Source organism: Gadus macrocephalus, chromosome 16, assembly GCF_031168955.1.
Source record: "Gadus macrocephalus chromosome 16, ASM3116895v1".
Taxonomy (NCBI): Eukaryota; Metazoa; Chordata; class Actinopteri; order Gadiformes; family Gadidae; genus Gadus; species Gadus macrocephalus.
This window is the reverse complement of record NC_082397.1, coordinates 9057025-9071105: the sequence shown is the minus strand read 5'-3', so window position 1 is coordinate 9071105 and position 14081 is coordinate 9057025. Positions and strand designations below refer to the sequence as shown.

The window sequence follows — 14081 nt, the reverse complement described above, 5'->3', positions numbered from 1 at the left end:
AGTGTGTTACTGTGTTAATGTGTTAGCACACACTCACACACACCATGCTTTGGCTGAAAATGTACTAACAGCTGCTACTGTATAAGTTAAAACAACACAATGGCGTTGTGATGACTGATACTTGGATCAGAGTTCTGATGTTATATTCTTATATTCTGTATCATTTAAAACCACACAATGGCGTTGAAAGGACTGATAATTGGTTCAGAGGTCTGATGTTATATTCTTATATTCTTTATAATTTAAAACCACACAATGGCGTTGAAATAACTGATAATTGGTTCAGAGGTCTGATGTTATATTCTTATATTCTGTATAATTTAAAACCACACAATGGCGTTGAAATGACTGATAATTGGTTCAGGGGTCAGACATTCTCTACTCTACATTGATTTCCAGTCAGTTATATCACGCTCTGTAGAAGATTGATGAACAAATATACAATCAATGGATGATGGATCAAATGAAAATGGTAGACCATGTTTTCCAATGTAAAGAAGGAGGCTTAAGCCAAATTATATATTAGTATTACCTTTAGCAATAACTAATGAATGTTTTAAAAAGTGTTTTCATTCATATGAGCTGCGTTAATTGCTGTAGCTTTTGGACAGTCAAAGACTTGTTACCCAGACTCTGGATTTCAATTCAAAACCTCATTCAAAGATGTGTGATTTGGTTTGGTGTTAAACACCGAAAAGCATCGAAGGTGTCAATAATAAATCCACAGAGTAAAAAAAAATTCTTCACAATGTGACTGAGTGGTTTAAATGCATTTTGTGATAATTGTCCCATTCTAGTTTGACCACTGTTTGCACCAAAGAAGCAATCATAAAATTTTGGAGGGCTCAGAACAATTATGATAAACTATGGAGGTGTGTGGCAAAAAGAAACAACCAGACCTGCTTTCACTTGCCTGGGTGTTGGGGGTCCTTTGGGGAACCATTTCACCCTAATAGCTCTATAGTGGACCCAGGCAGAGTGATGGAAGAGCATAAATGCAGATCATCCCATTGCCTATAGAATCTCCCCTGACAAGACTGATGCTGTCATGCTGGTGCTGTCACGGCCCCGCTGCTCCAAGGGGTTAACGATTTATGGTGGATATTATGGGATGCCCGGCATGGGAGCCAGGTTAATGTTCTACTCATGTCTCTCTCGGGCCCTCCTCGGGGGGTCTACCCTCTCGCTGCCCAGAGCAGAGAGTCAGTCGTGGTGGGGGTAGGAGAGTGGAGGGACGGGGGACTGAGTGAGTGGCTTGGCTGGCCTCCAGCTAAACTCGGGCCCCCCAGCAGGGGGTGGGAGACCCCGCACGGTGGAGCTGGCTCTCAAAGGCCCTGAAAAGGCTCCCTTCGGGGGGGAGGGAGAGGGAGCGACGCCACAGCGGAGAGACTGACGAGAGCTTATCGCCGGGCCGGCGGTGTCGACAGAGGTGATGAACGGTAGCGGGAGGAGACCATCTTAAAGCCCTCCGGCCTGACTCACTCACACACAACAAACCTGGTTGTTTATGGCAACGGCGGCCGAGGACCATTAGTTGTCTGGATTGTATGGAGCGCCGTCTGTCGGACATGAGGTTGACCGTGATGACTCATCCAAGCTATGGGTTTTGCCGTTGGACAGCGTTGAACGTATTTTTTCCGAGATTGGCCAATGATAGGCCTCGTGGAATCAGAGAGTATGAATAACTTTATTTTTATTCTATAAGTGCACTTGCTGTAAAATGGTAGATGGACTGCATTTATATAGCGCTTTACAATATTGCCTGACATTCACCCATTCATGCGCACATTCACACAGTTTGGGTTAAGTGTCTAGCTCAGGGTCACCTCGACACTCAGCTAGGAGGAGCTGGGTATCGAACTAGCAACCTTTCGGTTAACAGCCAATCCGCTCGACCTCCTGAGCTACTGCTAACCCTATCTTAGATGTGGGGGGGGGGTAAAAGGAAGAAAACATTGCTTGAATCGTCCTGCTCAAATCTAAAAAGGGTTGGGTGGGTGATGGACAGCGGAGGGCCTTGTCGTCCTCTGCTTTGCATTCCCTACTGAAGCTGTAAATCTCTCAGGAGGACAATGGCCGAAGGACCCATCTTGTTCCTCGGCCTTGTCACCGGGGGAACAATGAGGATGCCGGCCTGATCACGGCGTGCATCAGGCTGCGCTGGGTCCTGAGTGACCTCCCACAGCCCGTAAACATGTAAGCCAAACCTTCAGGGGTCAAGTGTCTGTGTCGTACAATACAAATCAATAAGGTTTATGTGATTCGTTGTTTTGCTTTGAATCGTTTTTTATTATAGGTTGTGTGTGAATGTGAAAGAATAATTTTTTTATTGTTGAACACTGTATAACGGCGGTGTTTTAAGCGGTATGTTTGTGGTTTGATATCATAGGTGTGTGCCATGTCAGAAACCACATTATAGTGTCAATCAACCAGAAGAGAAACAAAAAGGGTTATTTAATGTACTTCAGGTGTTACTGGCAGTTGGCCTACTTTTGTACTTTGAAACAGATCAAGGTTCAAACTTAATGCATAAACATATGCACATGCAGATAACCTGCAACCGCTGAAAAACCACCTAATGACATTGGTAATTATTATTATAAATGCAGCATAATCATCATCCTTTGTTTATTCTTGTTTACTCTTATTGACTCTTTATTGTATTAGTATTTCTATCTGAGTAATGTGCAGCACATATATAGCCAATGTGAAAATAAAAGTAGTGAGGCCACTTAGTTTTAACCACAAATTAGAGTTGACATACTCTAATTTATAATGCAATAAAGATTTTCAACTGCATTTAAACACTAAAACATTCATACTCGTTTAATATAGATTAGGGAATAAAAACGAATATTGATTTTAACATTAAAATACTGAAAGGAAAACTGTTATTTATTGTAATCCTCGTCACAATAAATGACACTTGACTGAAGTTTTAGTTATAGTAGCATAGCATAGTATTAGTATAGCTGTGACAACGATGACACCTTGCGGTGCTAAACACGCATTACAGCAACCCGGAAGTGCCCGCTATCGTCACTGCTGACGATATCCCTCAGATTAGGAAACAACTGTTATCAAGATGGCGCTACGGCCAGGATCTGGGGGAGGCGGCAGGTATTATGCTCTTTTTTTTTATAACCCTACGTGTCTAAATGTGGGATAGTTTGTCGATGCGAAGCCCTGTAATCAAGCGGCTCGGGTATTTAGCGTCAAGGTCGGACTTAGCCCCGATCAGCAGAGCTGCTTTGTCTGTTGTCGAGGACCAGAGAAGAGGATCTGGCAGACAGGTGTCTAGATATGCTGCTTGCTAGCTGGTCCGTCTGGTTTGGTCTGGAAGAGGCAGAGCCGTGTATGTAGGCCAGGTTAGCTACGACCTTCCCTCCTCTGCTGTGTTTGTATGTTTCAATGTTTGCGTCTCTAGATCAACGTGTGCTTCAACAAGTAGCCTAGCTGTCAACTCGGACCCGAATGACAGTCACCCTCCTGCCATTGTCGCCGACTCCAGCGTGCGTGTGTGCGTGTGTGCGTGTGTGCGTGTGTGCGTGTGTGCGTGTGTGTGTGTGTGTGTGTGTGTGTGTGTGTGTGTGTGTGTGTGTGTGTGTGTGTGTGTTATGAGTACTGGTAAGCTACATGGAGATCAGAAGATCAATGGTCCTACAACATAGAGGGGGAGGATGGCGTTTAATCCTTCAGACCTGTAAGGCCTAGTTTTGTTGCTCTGGTTGCTCTGACAACCCCCTGCTGTGTGCACTCTACGTCCATCCAGCCTGTTTCGGGGTGCTGATGACGTAGGAATCAGCTCTGAGCTGATGTGCTTCAGAGGGGTCTCCAGGAGTTCATAGAGTTGAGTTATTTTTTGTATCTGGGTTATTTTAACATGAGAAACACACAAAGCAATGCTCTGTTAAGCAGACAGGGTCGTGGGTTTACTTTTAATTCACCATAATGACGATGGACTGGTAAATGTCCATGTAGGTCGTGTGGATTGATTAAATGTGGTGAAATGCAGCATTATCTAAAGAGAGCAGGACAGGACATCTTCATGACTCATTCATAAGACAAGCTCTGGCGTTGCCCAGTGGTTTAAATAATATATCTGTGCTCCCTTGTTTCTCAAAGTTCTCAACTATCCTCGTGATACTGACACTACCTGAAATACTACACCCAAAGATGGAGATAATCCTAGTCTAGCGTCTTTGAATAATTAGGCATGGCTCATCCGCCTTCATGGTGATTCGTTGATTATAAATCCTCCATACAACTCGAGTATGTGTTTATTTTTGCATCTGGGCAGGTTGCGGTTGGGTTTAGTCATCAAGATTAAACTAGTTTAGGTGGCGGGCCCATTTTATCGCTATGAGTAAGATGTCTACTGGAAAACATCAGAACGTTGACCTGCCTAACAAACCCCAAGGTTTTTTTTTCCTCCCAAATGTGGAACAGCATGTTGAAAGTAGGAAAGATGCAAGGAAAATTAAATTAACTAGTGAAGGACACTGACCAATATATAATTGAATTGATGTAAATGTTATTTTTGAATGGTAGAGCGGTGCGATGCCAGTAGATGGAGCAGTACTACCGGGTCTCTAAACAGACAACCACCCTGAGTTGATAAAAAACTTCTCTAACCTCCCTATCCCTTTACATGGAGTTGACATCGGCTAGGTTATTTAGCTCCAAAGTCAGACAATCTCTTCCTAAACTCTTAAATCCGTTGATGACCCAAATACATTTTTTATCATGACTTTTATTAGTATTTACATATTTTTGCCTATTTGGCCTAGCTGCTACTTATGTCTTAGTAGTGGAGGAATGATGTAGCTGCCTATGAAGGATACAGTGCTAGAGTATTTCTACTGCCCACCGGGCAGGGAATGTACACTGAGGCCATCTTGTGATGTTTGGGTGCATGCCAAATGTTTAAGCAGCATTTCAGCGGGTGGAAAATAACCTTATCAGTTATTGTGACTATTTATTCTTTATCTTAAAGTTGCTGACAGGGTGACAAGGCAAATAAGACGTAGCGTTGCGTAAATCAACCTGCCCACAGTCATTCTCCTCTTCACTTCTTTATTTACTGTGGTTAACATTTCCACCTAAGCCTTTGAGTTCCCCTTTTCAGAGGAGTGATATCTATCCTAAGACTTATTTTCATTAATTATGCAATGCGTTGATATTGTATTGTGTAGTGAAGTTATGTTCTGTGAGGTTTGGAAAAAAAACCTATGAATTACAAATGAGTGTGAGATAGTTTCCATAAGAACAATTAGGTTATTTGATGATGGTTATGATGACTAGACCAACACTAAGCTAATGGCCTGGCCGGCAGCCTCCCCCACACATCCCCTTCTTAACGTTACCTTACTGAACACATCATCGCAAGATTCACATTTTAAAGAAGTGATATTATGCCACCAGGTGTGAGTGTGATTAGCCATGACAAGCCGTGTGAAAATCTGCCGTTTTCTGTGTTTTAGTGACATCGCAAATGGATGATGGATTGATGAGCAACATTTGCTACAGTTTACTGGCTACGTCGGTAGACTGATCTGTCCAGCACCCCCCATGACTGGCAGCATAATAACAACCCCTTTAAAGTACCGATCACACGGCATTAAGCCCACATCATCTTCCTCTATCCCGTATCTTACAAAGCAAGGCCACACCCAGCCTCCACATCTGCAATCACTGCTGCTGATCTCTTTAATCTGCTGATCCGTGACCCGATATTCGCTTATTCTACGGTGAGTGTGCGTGTTGTGGCACCCACCCACCCAGGATGTCGTCATCAGTTCTCCCCCATGAAAGCCTGGTGAGCTGCAGGTCTCTCCCTCGGAGCAGCTGTGAACGGCTTACCCTCCCATGTCTGGTGTCATCCTCCTTTATCTCCTGCGTTTTGTTGAGTTGCTGCCAATCCCGTCTGTGTTTGAGCCAGGCAGCACAGAGACCCGGCCTCCGCTGACTCCGGCTGCGCTGTCTGCTTCAAGGCCCGTCTCGTCTGGTTTGAGGCGCTCTCTTTCGCTCTTCCAGGATCTGTTAACTCATTGGTTTAGGCTGTAGCCTTACATCTTAATAAACATTACTCTAGCGCTGTGCAGTTCCCTGAGCATCAGCCAAAGTGCTGTCTCTTTGCACGGAATCCCTTTTAGTCGTACAGGCCTGAGGTAGCTGTTTAAAAACGATTTGAATCAACCCTATAGCAGTTAAACACCTGTTCTGCAGCTGATGTTAATGCAGCTATTATTGTGATCTCTTACTCGCTTAGCATTTAAATCGGTAGGAGTCTTAAGGTTGCACCTAGCATGGGCGTTGCACATACCAAAGAGGCCATTACAAAAGCACATTCAAATTGCAGGGATGGGTGCAGCCGCCTTTTAAACGGCCCCGGCACGGGAGAAGCACACTCTGTAGTTGTTGCTCGTGAATGCCCTTGTTCCTCTGATCGATGTCCTCCCAAGCATCAGGTATACTGGGATCTATGTTTGCTTTATTTCTTGGGGCAGGTTTAGTGCCCGTGGTCAATGTGATATTATGGGCTGTTCAGGCCTTTTTTAATACATTGGTAGTCAAGGCGGGGCCCTAGTCTTGTTAAGGCGGCCGCCTTAACAAGATAGTGCTGGGGGAAACCCTGTGTATTTAATCATCCTATATCAACAAGCCTGTTCCTCTTTTGTTTAATGTGACTGAAATAGTAACTTACTTTTCAATTGATCTCACTATTGAAAATGTATTTTTCAGATGCCTCCTAGCCTAGGGGGCATCCGAAAAATACATTTAAGTAAGTCCTAGGACACTTATTATTAAAGTGTTTTGCGTACATGGATCACGCATCCATCACATGCCCCATGATTTAGTCGTAATCATTACACAACACTGTTTTTACTGTTCAGTTCACCACAAGTGTCGCTCCCTAGCTCCCTATTCCCTCCCTTCTAGGGCTCCTACAGCCTGTTCGTGAGGGCCATGTTGACTTTTAAGCGTGTGTTTGAATCTCATTATCTGTGCTTTTCCCTCCTCTCCTCCTTGCAGCTTCATGTATCCGGTCGGAGGGGGAATGAGACCCACTCAGGGTGAGTCACCGCTCGGTCAACACCGCTGCCTGGGGCCTCTCCTCATCCCGCCTCTCTCCCCCCTCCTCACCTTGTCTCTCTCCCCTCCTCACCTAGTCTCTCTCTCCCCTCCTCACCTTGTCTCTCTCCCCCCTCCTCACCTAGTCTCTCTCCCCCCTCCTCACCTTGTCTCTCTCTCCCCTCCTCACCTTGTCTCTCTCCCCCCTCCTCACCTTGTCTCTCTCTCCCCTCCTCACCTAGTTACTCTCCCCCCTCCTCACCTAGTCTCTCTCCCCCCTCCTCACCTTGTCTCTCTCTCCCCTCCTCACCTAGTTACTCTCCCCCCTCCTCACCTAGTCTCTCTCCCCTCCTCACCTAGTCTCTCTCCCCCCTCCTCACCTAATCTCTCTCCCCCTCCTCACCTAGTCTCTCTCCCCCCTACTCACCTCGTCTCTCCCCTCCTCACCTCTTCTCTCTCCCCTCCTCACCTCCTCTCTCCCCCCTCCTCACCTCGTCTCTCCCCCCTCCTCACCTCGCCGCTCCCCCCTCCTCACCTCGCCGCTCCCCCCTCCTCACCTAGTCTCTCTCCCCCCTCCTCACCTAGTCTCTCTCCCCCCTCCTCACTTCGTCTCTCCCCCCTCCTCACCTCCCCTCTCTCTCCACTCCTCACCTCTCTCTCCCCCCTCCTCACCTCGACTCTCTCCCCTCCTCACCTCGTCTCTCCCCCCTCCTCACCTCGACTCTCTCCCCCCTCCTCACCTCGACTCTCTCCCCCCTCCTCACCTCGACTCTCTCCCCCCTCCTCACCTCCCCTCTCTCTCCACTCCTCACCTCTCTCTCCCCCCTCCTCACCTCGACTCTCTCCCCCCTCCTCACCTCCCCTCTCTCTTAACTCCTCACCTCTCTCTCCCCCCTCCTCACCTCCCTTCTCTCTCCACTCCTCACCTCTCTCTCCTCACCACAGCTTACCGCTGAATAAACTCTAGCTCTAACAAAGTGCATTGTTGCCAGTGCGAAGCTGTCCCCCTGTTAGCCTGTGGCGCTCACTGCCAGAACCGCCCAGCTAGCCTTGTATTTATGCTAATCCATGCCTATTTCTTTTCATTTTTGCACGCGTTATTTATGTGAAGTTGTTCACCGCTGTGGAGAAAATTCAACAAAGGTGGTGATTAAACAAATAAGGCTGCTAGTTCAGTTTAGAGCTTCGCTGTCGGTGGTTTGTTAATTTGACAATAAATCCTCCCCTTGCCACTTGGGATTATTTCTTTATTTTCTGGTGAGATTAATTATTTTTTGCGGCACGTCCTTACCGGGCTATTCATCCTCACTGCCTGAGCACCAGTCTGGTGAGTCATCTGGAGGCCAACTCCTAGACTCTGCTGAGCAGATACAGCATGCGCCAGGCCCTCCACCTCTACCACAACCAGCACCAGCAGTCGACCCAAGTCCGTACTGTTAGGAATGGAGTCAGGGTTATGATAGGGCTGGGCGATTAATCGAATTTCGATCTCGATTTCAGCGTCAAACGATCACAAAATGAATATAACCAAGTTTTTATTTTGTTTTTAGATTTTTTTGATCATTATTAAATGTTTTATAAAGTGCAGAACAGCTGGATACATATCTGTAAATAATTTTTTATTTTTGATCATTTTGTGATCAAAGTCGAAAGTTCTCAGTTCCAAAGTGTGTTTTGGGAGAAACATGCTGCATAAATACATCATGTTTTCAAACACAAATAATCGTTTGAATAATAGTCATTTCAATATTGACCAAAATCATGATTATGATCTTTCCCATAATCAAGCAGCCCTAGGTTATGTTGCTGAGTCTGCTGATGATCTGCCTCTGTCGTGCTATGTCCCCGTTAATGTCATCTGTGTGTGTCACCAGATACTGGTCAACAAAGCACTTCTGACTGTTATTCAGGATGCCCTTATAGGGCTTTCTTTGCCGTTTCTGTGATGTGTACCACAAGTGACAGAGTGTGTGTGTCTGTGTGCATATGTGTGTGTTTGTGTGTGTGTATGTGTGTGTGCAGGCATGATGCCCATGCAGCAACAGCAACAACAACAACAACAACAACAACAACATCACCAGCAGCAGCAGCTGCAGCAACAACACCAACAGCATCAACAACACCAACAACACCAACAACAACACCAACAACACCAACAACATCAACAACAACAGCAGCAACAGCAGCAGCAGCAGCATCATCAGCAGCATCAGCAGGGCTTCCCCATGGTGCAGGTCATGCAGCCCAACATGCAGGGCATGGTGGGGATGAACTACGGGGGACAGATGCCCCCAGGCGCGATGCCCATGCAGGTATGAATCCTCCCACCTGTAGGCAGCAAGGCTTTCCCCCACTAAGAACTGTGCTGGTTATTATGAGGTTATATTCAAAGTGAATGCAGATAATCTGATGAGACACCGGATGTGTTGTTGTGAGAAGAATAACTAATGTTTTAATCATGAGTAAAGCCATGCATGTGAGGAGTATTGTGATTATTGTGCTCACAGTACAGAGGTTGTCTTTGTGCGTTCCCAGATACAGAACATAAATGTATAAATCAGCAGTGACTGCTTGCCACCCGTGAAAAGAGATGCACATGTATTGTATAGAAAGGCTCCGTTATAAGAGTGTTTTCTCCATGAAATGGTGACAAGCAGTCATGATAGCTTCTGTCACACATTGTCATGGCACTGACGATGTTTGTCATTCCTAACTGCGTGCGTATAACTGAAACAGTGTTCAGTGATCCTTTTAAGCGTCCATCTCCCCCTGTTTGCCTTGCTGAATGGAGGTGTTTACCAATCACCACTGAGCACCAGCGAGGCATAAGCAGCATGGCGCCGCCTGCATGCTAACTGTTAATAAGACTTCTGCACGCTGACTTCTCTTGGAACTGCATCGTGTTTTACCGCTCGTGTGAGCATTTAATTGAGAACGCGGAGCATGCACACATATGATTCCTTTCCTGATCTTGTGTGTGTGTGTCTCTGTGTGTGTGTGTGTGTCTGTGTCTGTGTGTGCGCGCCTCTGTGTGTGTGTGTGCGTGCGTGTGTGTGTGAGTGTGCGCGCCTGTGTGTGTGTGTGTGTGTGTGTTTGTGCGCACCTGTGTGTGCGTGTGCGTGTGTGCCCGCCTGTGCATGCGTGTGCCTGTGTGTGTGTGTGTTTTGACCACCAGGGAGGCATGCCGATGGGGATGCAGGCCCCAGGCATGCAGTTCATGGGCCAGGCTCAGTTCATGGGCATGCGGGCCCCGGGGCACCAGTACACAGCCGACATGCAGAAACAGATGGCCGAAGAGCATCAGTAAGCCTCGCGCCTCGCTCTCCTCTCTGCGTGTGCGCGTGCGCGTGCGTGTGCGTGTGTGTGTTGGTGGCTAGGAGTGGGGTGTTTGTCTATGCTGTGTTTCTGTTGGTATTTGCTGTTTCTCCGGTTCTGAAGGGTATTTGTGAATCATTTCCTGAGATGAGAACAAACATGGAGGAGAAGGGAAATTAAATTTGTATTTATGGTGGTGTTTTTCTCTAACACTTATTTCATACGATGGTAAAAAGGGAAAAGAAGCAATTAAAGTATTTTTTCCCACTTTAAGGCTTGTGTCGACAAGAAAAAAAGCCCATAAAATGGCTTTGTGGAATTTGATAATGACTACAATTTTAGAAATGAAAACATTTTGGAAGAGGCTGACTTTCCTTTGTGAGGCTCAGAGGACACACCAGAAAGGCTCTTCACATTGTTATTTTAATGAAGGAATGATTCAAAATAACAATTCAACAGCTCGCTGAAAGTACTGTCAGCGCATGGCATTAGTACTGCCAGGGCTAGAGGTTTGATTCCCACTTGGGCCATCAATGCCAAGAAGTAAGAATCAAAACCAGGGGTCTTTGTGTGTGTCTTTGGATGTGTGTGTGTGTTTGTGTCTCAATGGGGGTGTGTGTGTATGTGCGTGTGTCTCTGGCTCTGGGTTTGTGTGTGTGTGTGTGTGTGTGTGTGTGTGTGTGTGTGTGTGTGTGTCTCTCTCTGGGTTGTGTGTGCTTGGCTCTGGCTGTGTGTGTGTGTCTGCGTGTGTGTGTGTGTGTGTGTGTGTGTGGTGCCCCCAGTCATGCGTCCCTCTCTCCCTGCAGGAAGCGTCTGGGGCAGCAGCAGCGCATGCTGGAGGAGGACCGGAAGAGGCGGCAGTTTGAGGAGCAGAAGCAGAAGCTCCGGCTGCTCAGCAGCGTCAAGCCCAAGGTGAGACCCCCACCCAGCTAGAACCCCACCCCCACCTAGCCAGAGCCACACCCCTTAGCCTGGCCAAGACCACGCCCCCTACTCAACCAGACCCAGCCAAAACCAGCCCTTTACTCCGCCCCCTACACAACCAGACCCCGGCCCTAACCCCAGCAGACCCCGCCCCCATACATTCAGACTCTGCCCGCCAACCCCCACTAGACCTACTCCCATGCCCCCCCTCCCAACCCCTCCCTAGAGCAGGACCTCCCATTCCCCTGTCTGATTACTGGAGCAGGAGGTGGAGGTCGTCACGGTTACGTTTGACCTCCGGCGTCCGTTGTGCGCAGGTGGGCGGGGAGAAGAGCCGGGACGACGCCCTGGAGGCCATCAAGGGGAACCTGGACGGCTTCAGCAGGGACGCCAAGATGCACCCAACGCCCTCTGCGCAGACCAAGAAGCCAGGTACCTGACCCCCTGTAGGCCAGCCAGGTACCGGACCCCCTGTAGGCCAGCCAGGTACCGGACCCCCTGTAGGCCAGGTACCTGACCCCCTGTAGGCCAGGTACCGGACCCCCTGTAGGCGAGTTTCCGGGCTGGCTGCAGCTGTAGGGGTCTGTAGGTCTGACCACCTAAGCCAAGGGTTCTACACCTCATGTGAACAGACTGCAGGCCAGGCCGCCATGCCCGAGGAACACCAAAGTAACCCGCCTCTTTTTGTGTGCACTATATCGCATGGTTCTTACTTCGTACTTCATCATCGTCATTGTGGTTTTTCTTCTACTCTTTCTGTACTTGTGCTAATATTATTTAATAGATCTTGATAGATATGTAACGGTTGTCTTCATTTTATTTTTTGTAGCTTAGTCACTTGTGCATGGCCGAAAATACCAACTGATTGACACCCGAACCTCTATGGTTTTAATACCGCTATTGAGAGTCAGATCTTGGACTCGGATCCAATTATCCGCTCTACTGTATATTTTGTGGCCATGCACACTGAAGATTTCCGCTTCCTCACTCTTATGTGAACCACTGAACCCATCCTGTATTTGCAGTGTGTGTGTGTGTGTGTGTGTGTGTCATCATCATCCTTATTTCTCCATTTTTGCAGACTCATCGCCATCTCACTCCACCGCCCTCCCCCACTCCCTCCCCCCCTCCCTCCCCCACTCCCTCCCCCCCGCCCTCCCCCCCGCCCCACCCGATGACGACGATGAGTTTAGTGACTTTATTCAGGGGCCCATAGACTCCTTCTCCTCTTCCTCCTCCACCTCATCTTCCTCTACTACAACATCCTTCCAGCACCACCTTCCCTCCCAGACCCAGGCCGCACCCTTCCCCCCCACCTCGTCCTCCCCGGCCCCCTCCCCCCTGCCCCCCGCTCAAACCTCTGCTGTCCAACTCGGCTCTCAAACTACGTTTCAAGGTAACGTCTCTAATGCTTTATCCCTGACTTCCTCCCCACTCCCAACACCAGTGCCTTGAGCCTCCCCCTGCTCCAGCAGGAGGAGGAGTGGTGGTTGTAGACAGAGAGCTCTAGTGAGGAGCCAGAGGAGCTGGCCTTTGAGTGGCTGCTGTGTGTTGTTAATGCGTTGGTAGTGGTCTGTGTGTTAGGAGGCTTTTTAAAGCGTGCAGCCGTTCAAATCTTCTTACCAGTGGCTATAAACCTGCACAATGAGACTCCTTCCCTCATTTAGAGGGACATTTTCCCTGTGTTCATTGAGTCCCGGGGGTCTCATATTACTTTGTAGTTAAATCAATTGAAACAAGCGTGACGCAGCGACGAAAGAAAACGTTCAGGTTGGGAATATTGAAGTAACTGGCCCGTGATGATGCGTAACCCAGTACAGCCCAGTAGTCTTCTAGAGCCCTGGAGTGATTAAGTCCAGTTTGCCTACTAAACTCTCAGTAGTCTTTCTCTGTTTTCTCTGTGTGTGCATGTTTGTGCTCATAAACGTGTACGTAGTCCATAGGTTCTGGTGTTGTGATGGACCCCTGGTCTTTAATGTAGGCCTGACCGAAGGACGGATCACTGTTTACATAAACATCAACTCCCCCGTCCTTCATGGGGTTCAGTGACCTAGATGTTGAATTGATCACATGTTCAGATATCCTCCAGCTCTGAGTCGGCTGCTCAACACTGCTGGACCTGCAGAATGTGCGCCTGGATCAGACTTTACATACCGAAATATACTTGGAAAGAAAACATCATACATTATTCAATATACACCGCCGAGAAAGTAAACCAGACTCAGCTCGATAGAAGTCATAACAAACTGACAGTTATACTGAACCCAACACACATCAGTAAAGTACCAAGGAGCGCAGTATCGCACGGCTATAACCATCTGTGGCTGACCGGGAACGGCTATAACCATCTGTTGCTGGTCCGCTCCCCCCCCCCCCCCCCCCCAGGCCCGTCCCTGGAAGAGAAGCTCTTCTCCTCCTGTGACATGAGCGCCGACAAGCGGGCGCAGGTTAGCTTCAGGGCCCCGGCGGCGCAGGCCCCGCGGGCCAAGGTCTCGGCCCGCTTCCGTCCCAGCGCCACGGCCTGCGACTGGGCCGCCGCTTCCGAGGACTTGAGCTCCGTCTTCACCGTACCGAGCAGCCCGCCGGAGGCCCCGGTGCCGCCGGCGCCATCCGTGGCCGCCGCCCCCTCGCCGCAGGCCAGCCCCTTCCCTCGTGGGGGCGGGGACAGTGGTGAGAGAGAAGAGTCTTACGGGCCTCGGTCGCCGCGCTCTCTGGCTCCGCCGCTCTATCAGTACGTGATCGAGGCTGGGAAGATATGGAGGTCTAAA

General features: G+C 48.3%; 1 protein-coding gene across 9 annotated transcripts in view; it reads left to right on the top strand.

Annotated features, from left to right (window-relative positions):
- The first annotated feature begins 1225 nt into the window (after positions 1 to 1225).
- synrg (synergin, gamma) overlaps positions 1226 to 14081 on the top strand; it is a 38298-nt gene continuing 25442 nt past the window's right edge. For 5 of the 9 annotated variants that reach the window (XM_060074961.1, XM_060074963.1, XM_060074960.1 and 2 more), the window contains exons 1-8: positions 3019 to 3120; positions 7036 to 7076; positions 9097 to 9386; positions 10250 to 10377; positions 11196 to 11301; positions 11631 to 11745; positions 12395 to 12709; positions 13699 to 13983. In XM_060074961.1, coding sequence (XP_059930944.1) covers positions 3086 to 3120; positions 7036 to 7076; positions 9097 to 9386; positions 10250 to 10377; positions 11196 to 11301; positions 11631 to 11745; positions 12395 to 12709; positions 13699 to 13983 — 1315 coding nt within the window. In that variant the 5' untranslated portion in view covers positions 3019 to 3085. Of the gene's footprint in view, positions 1440 to 3018; positions 3121 to 7035; positions 7077 to 9096; positions 9387 to 10249; positions 10378 to 11195; positions 11302 to 11630; positions 11746 to 12394; positions 12710 to 13698; positions 13984 to 14081 lie in introns of those variants that run through there. The other 4 variants (XM_060074969.1, XM_060074968.1, XM_060074965.1 and 1 more) reach the window with 3 other exon arrangements.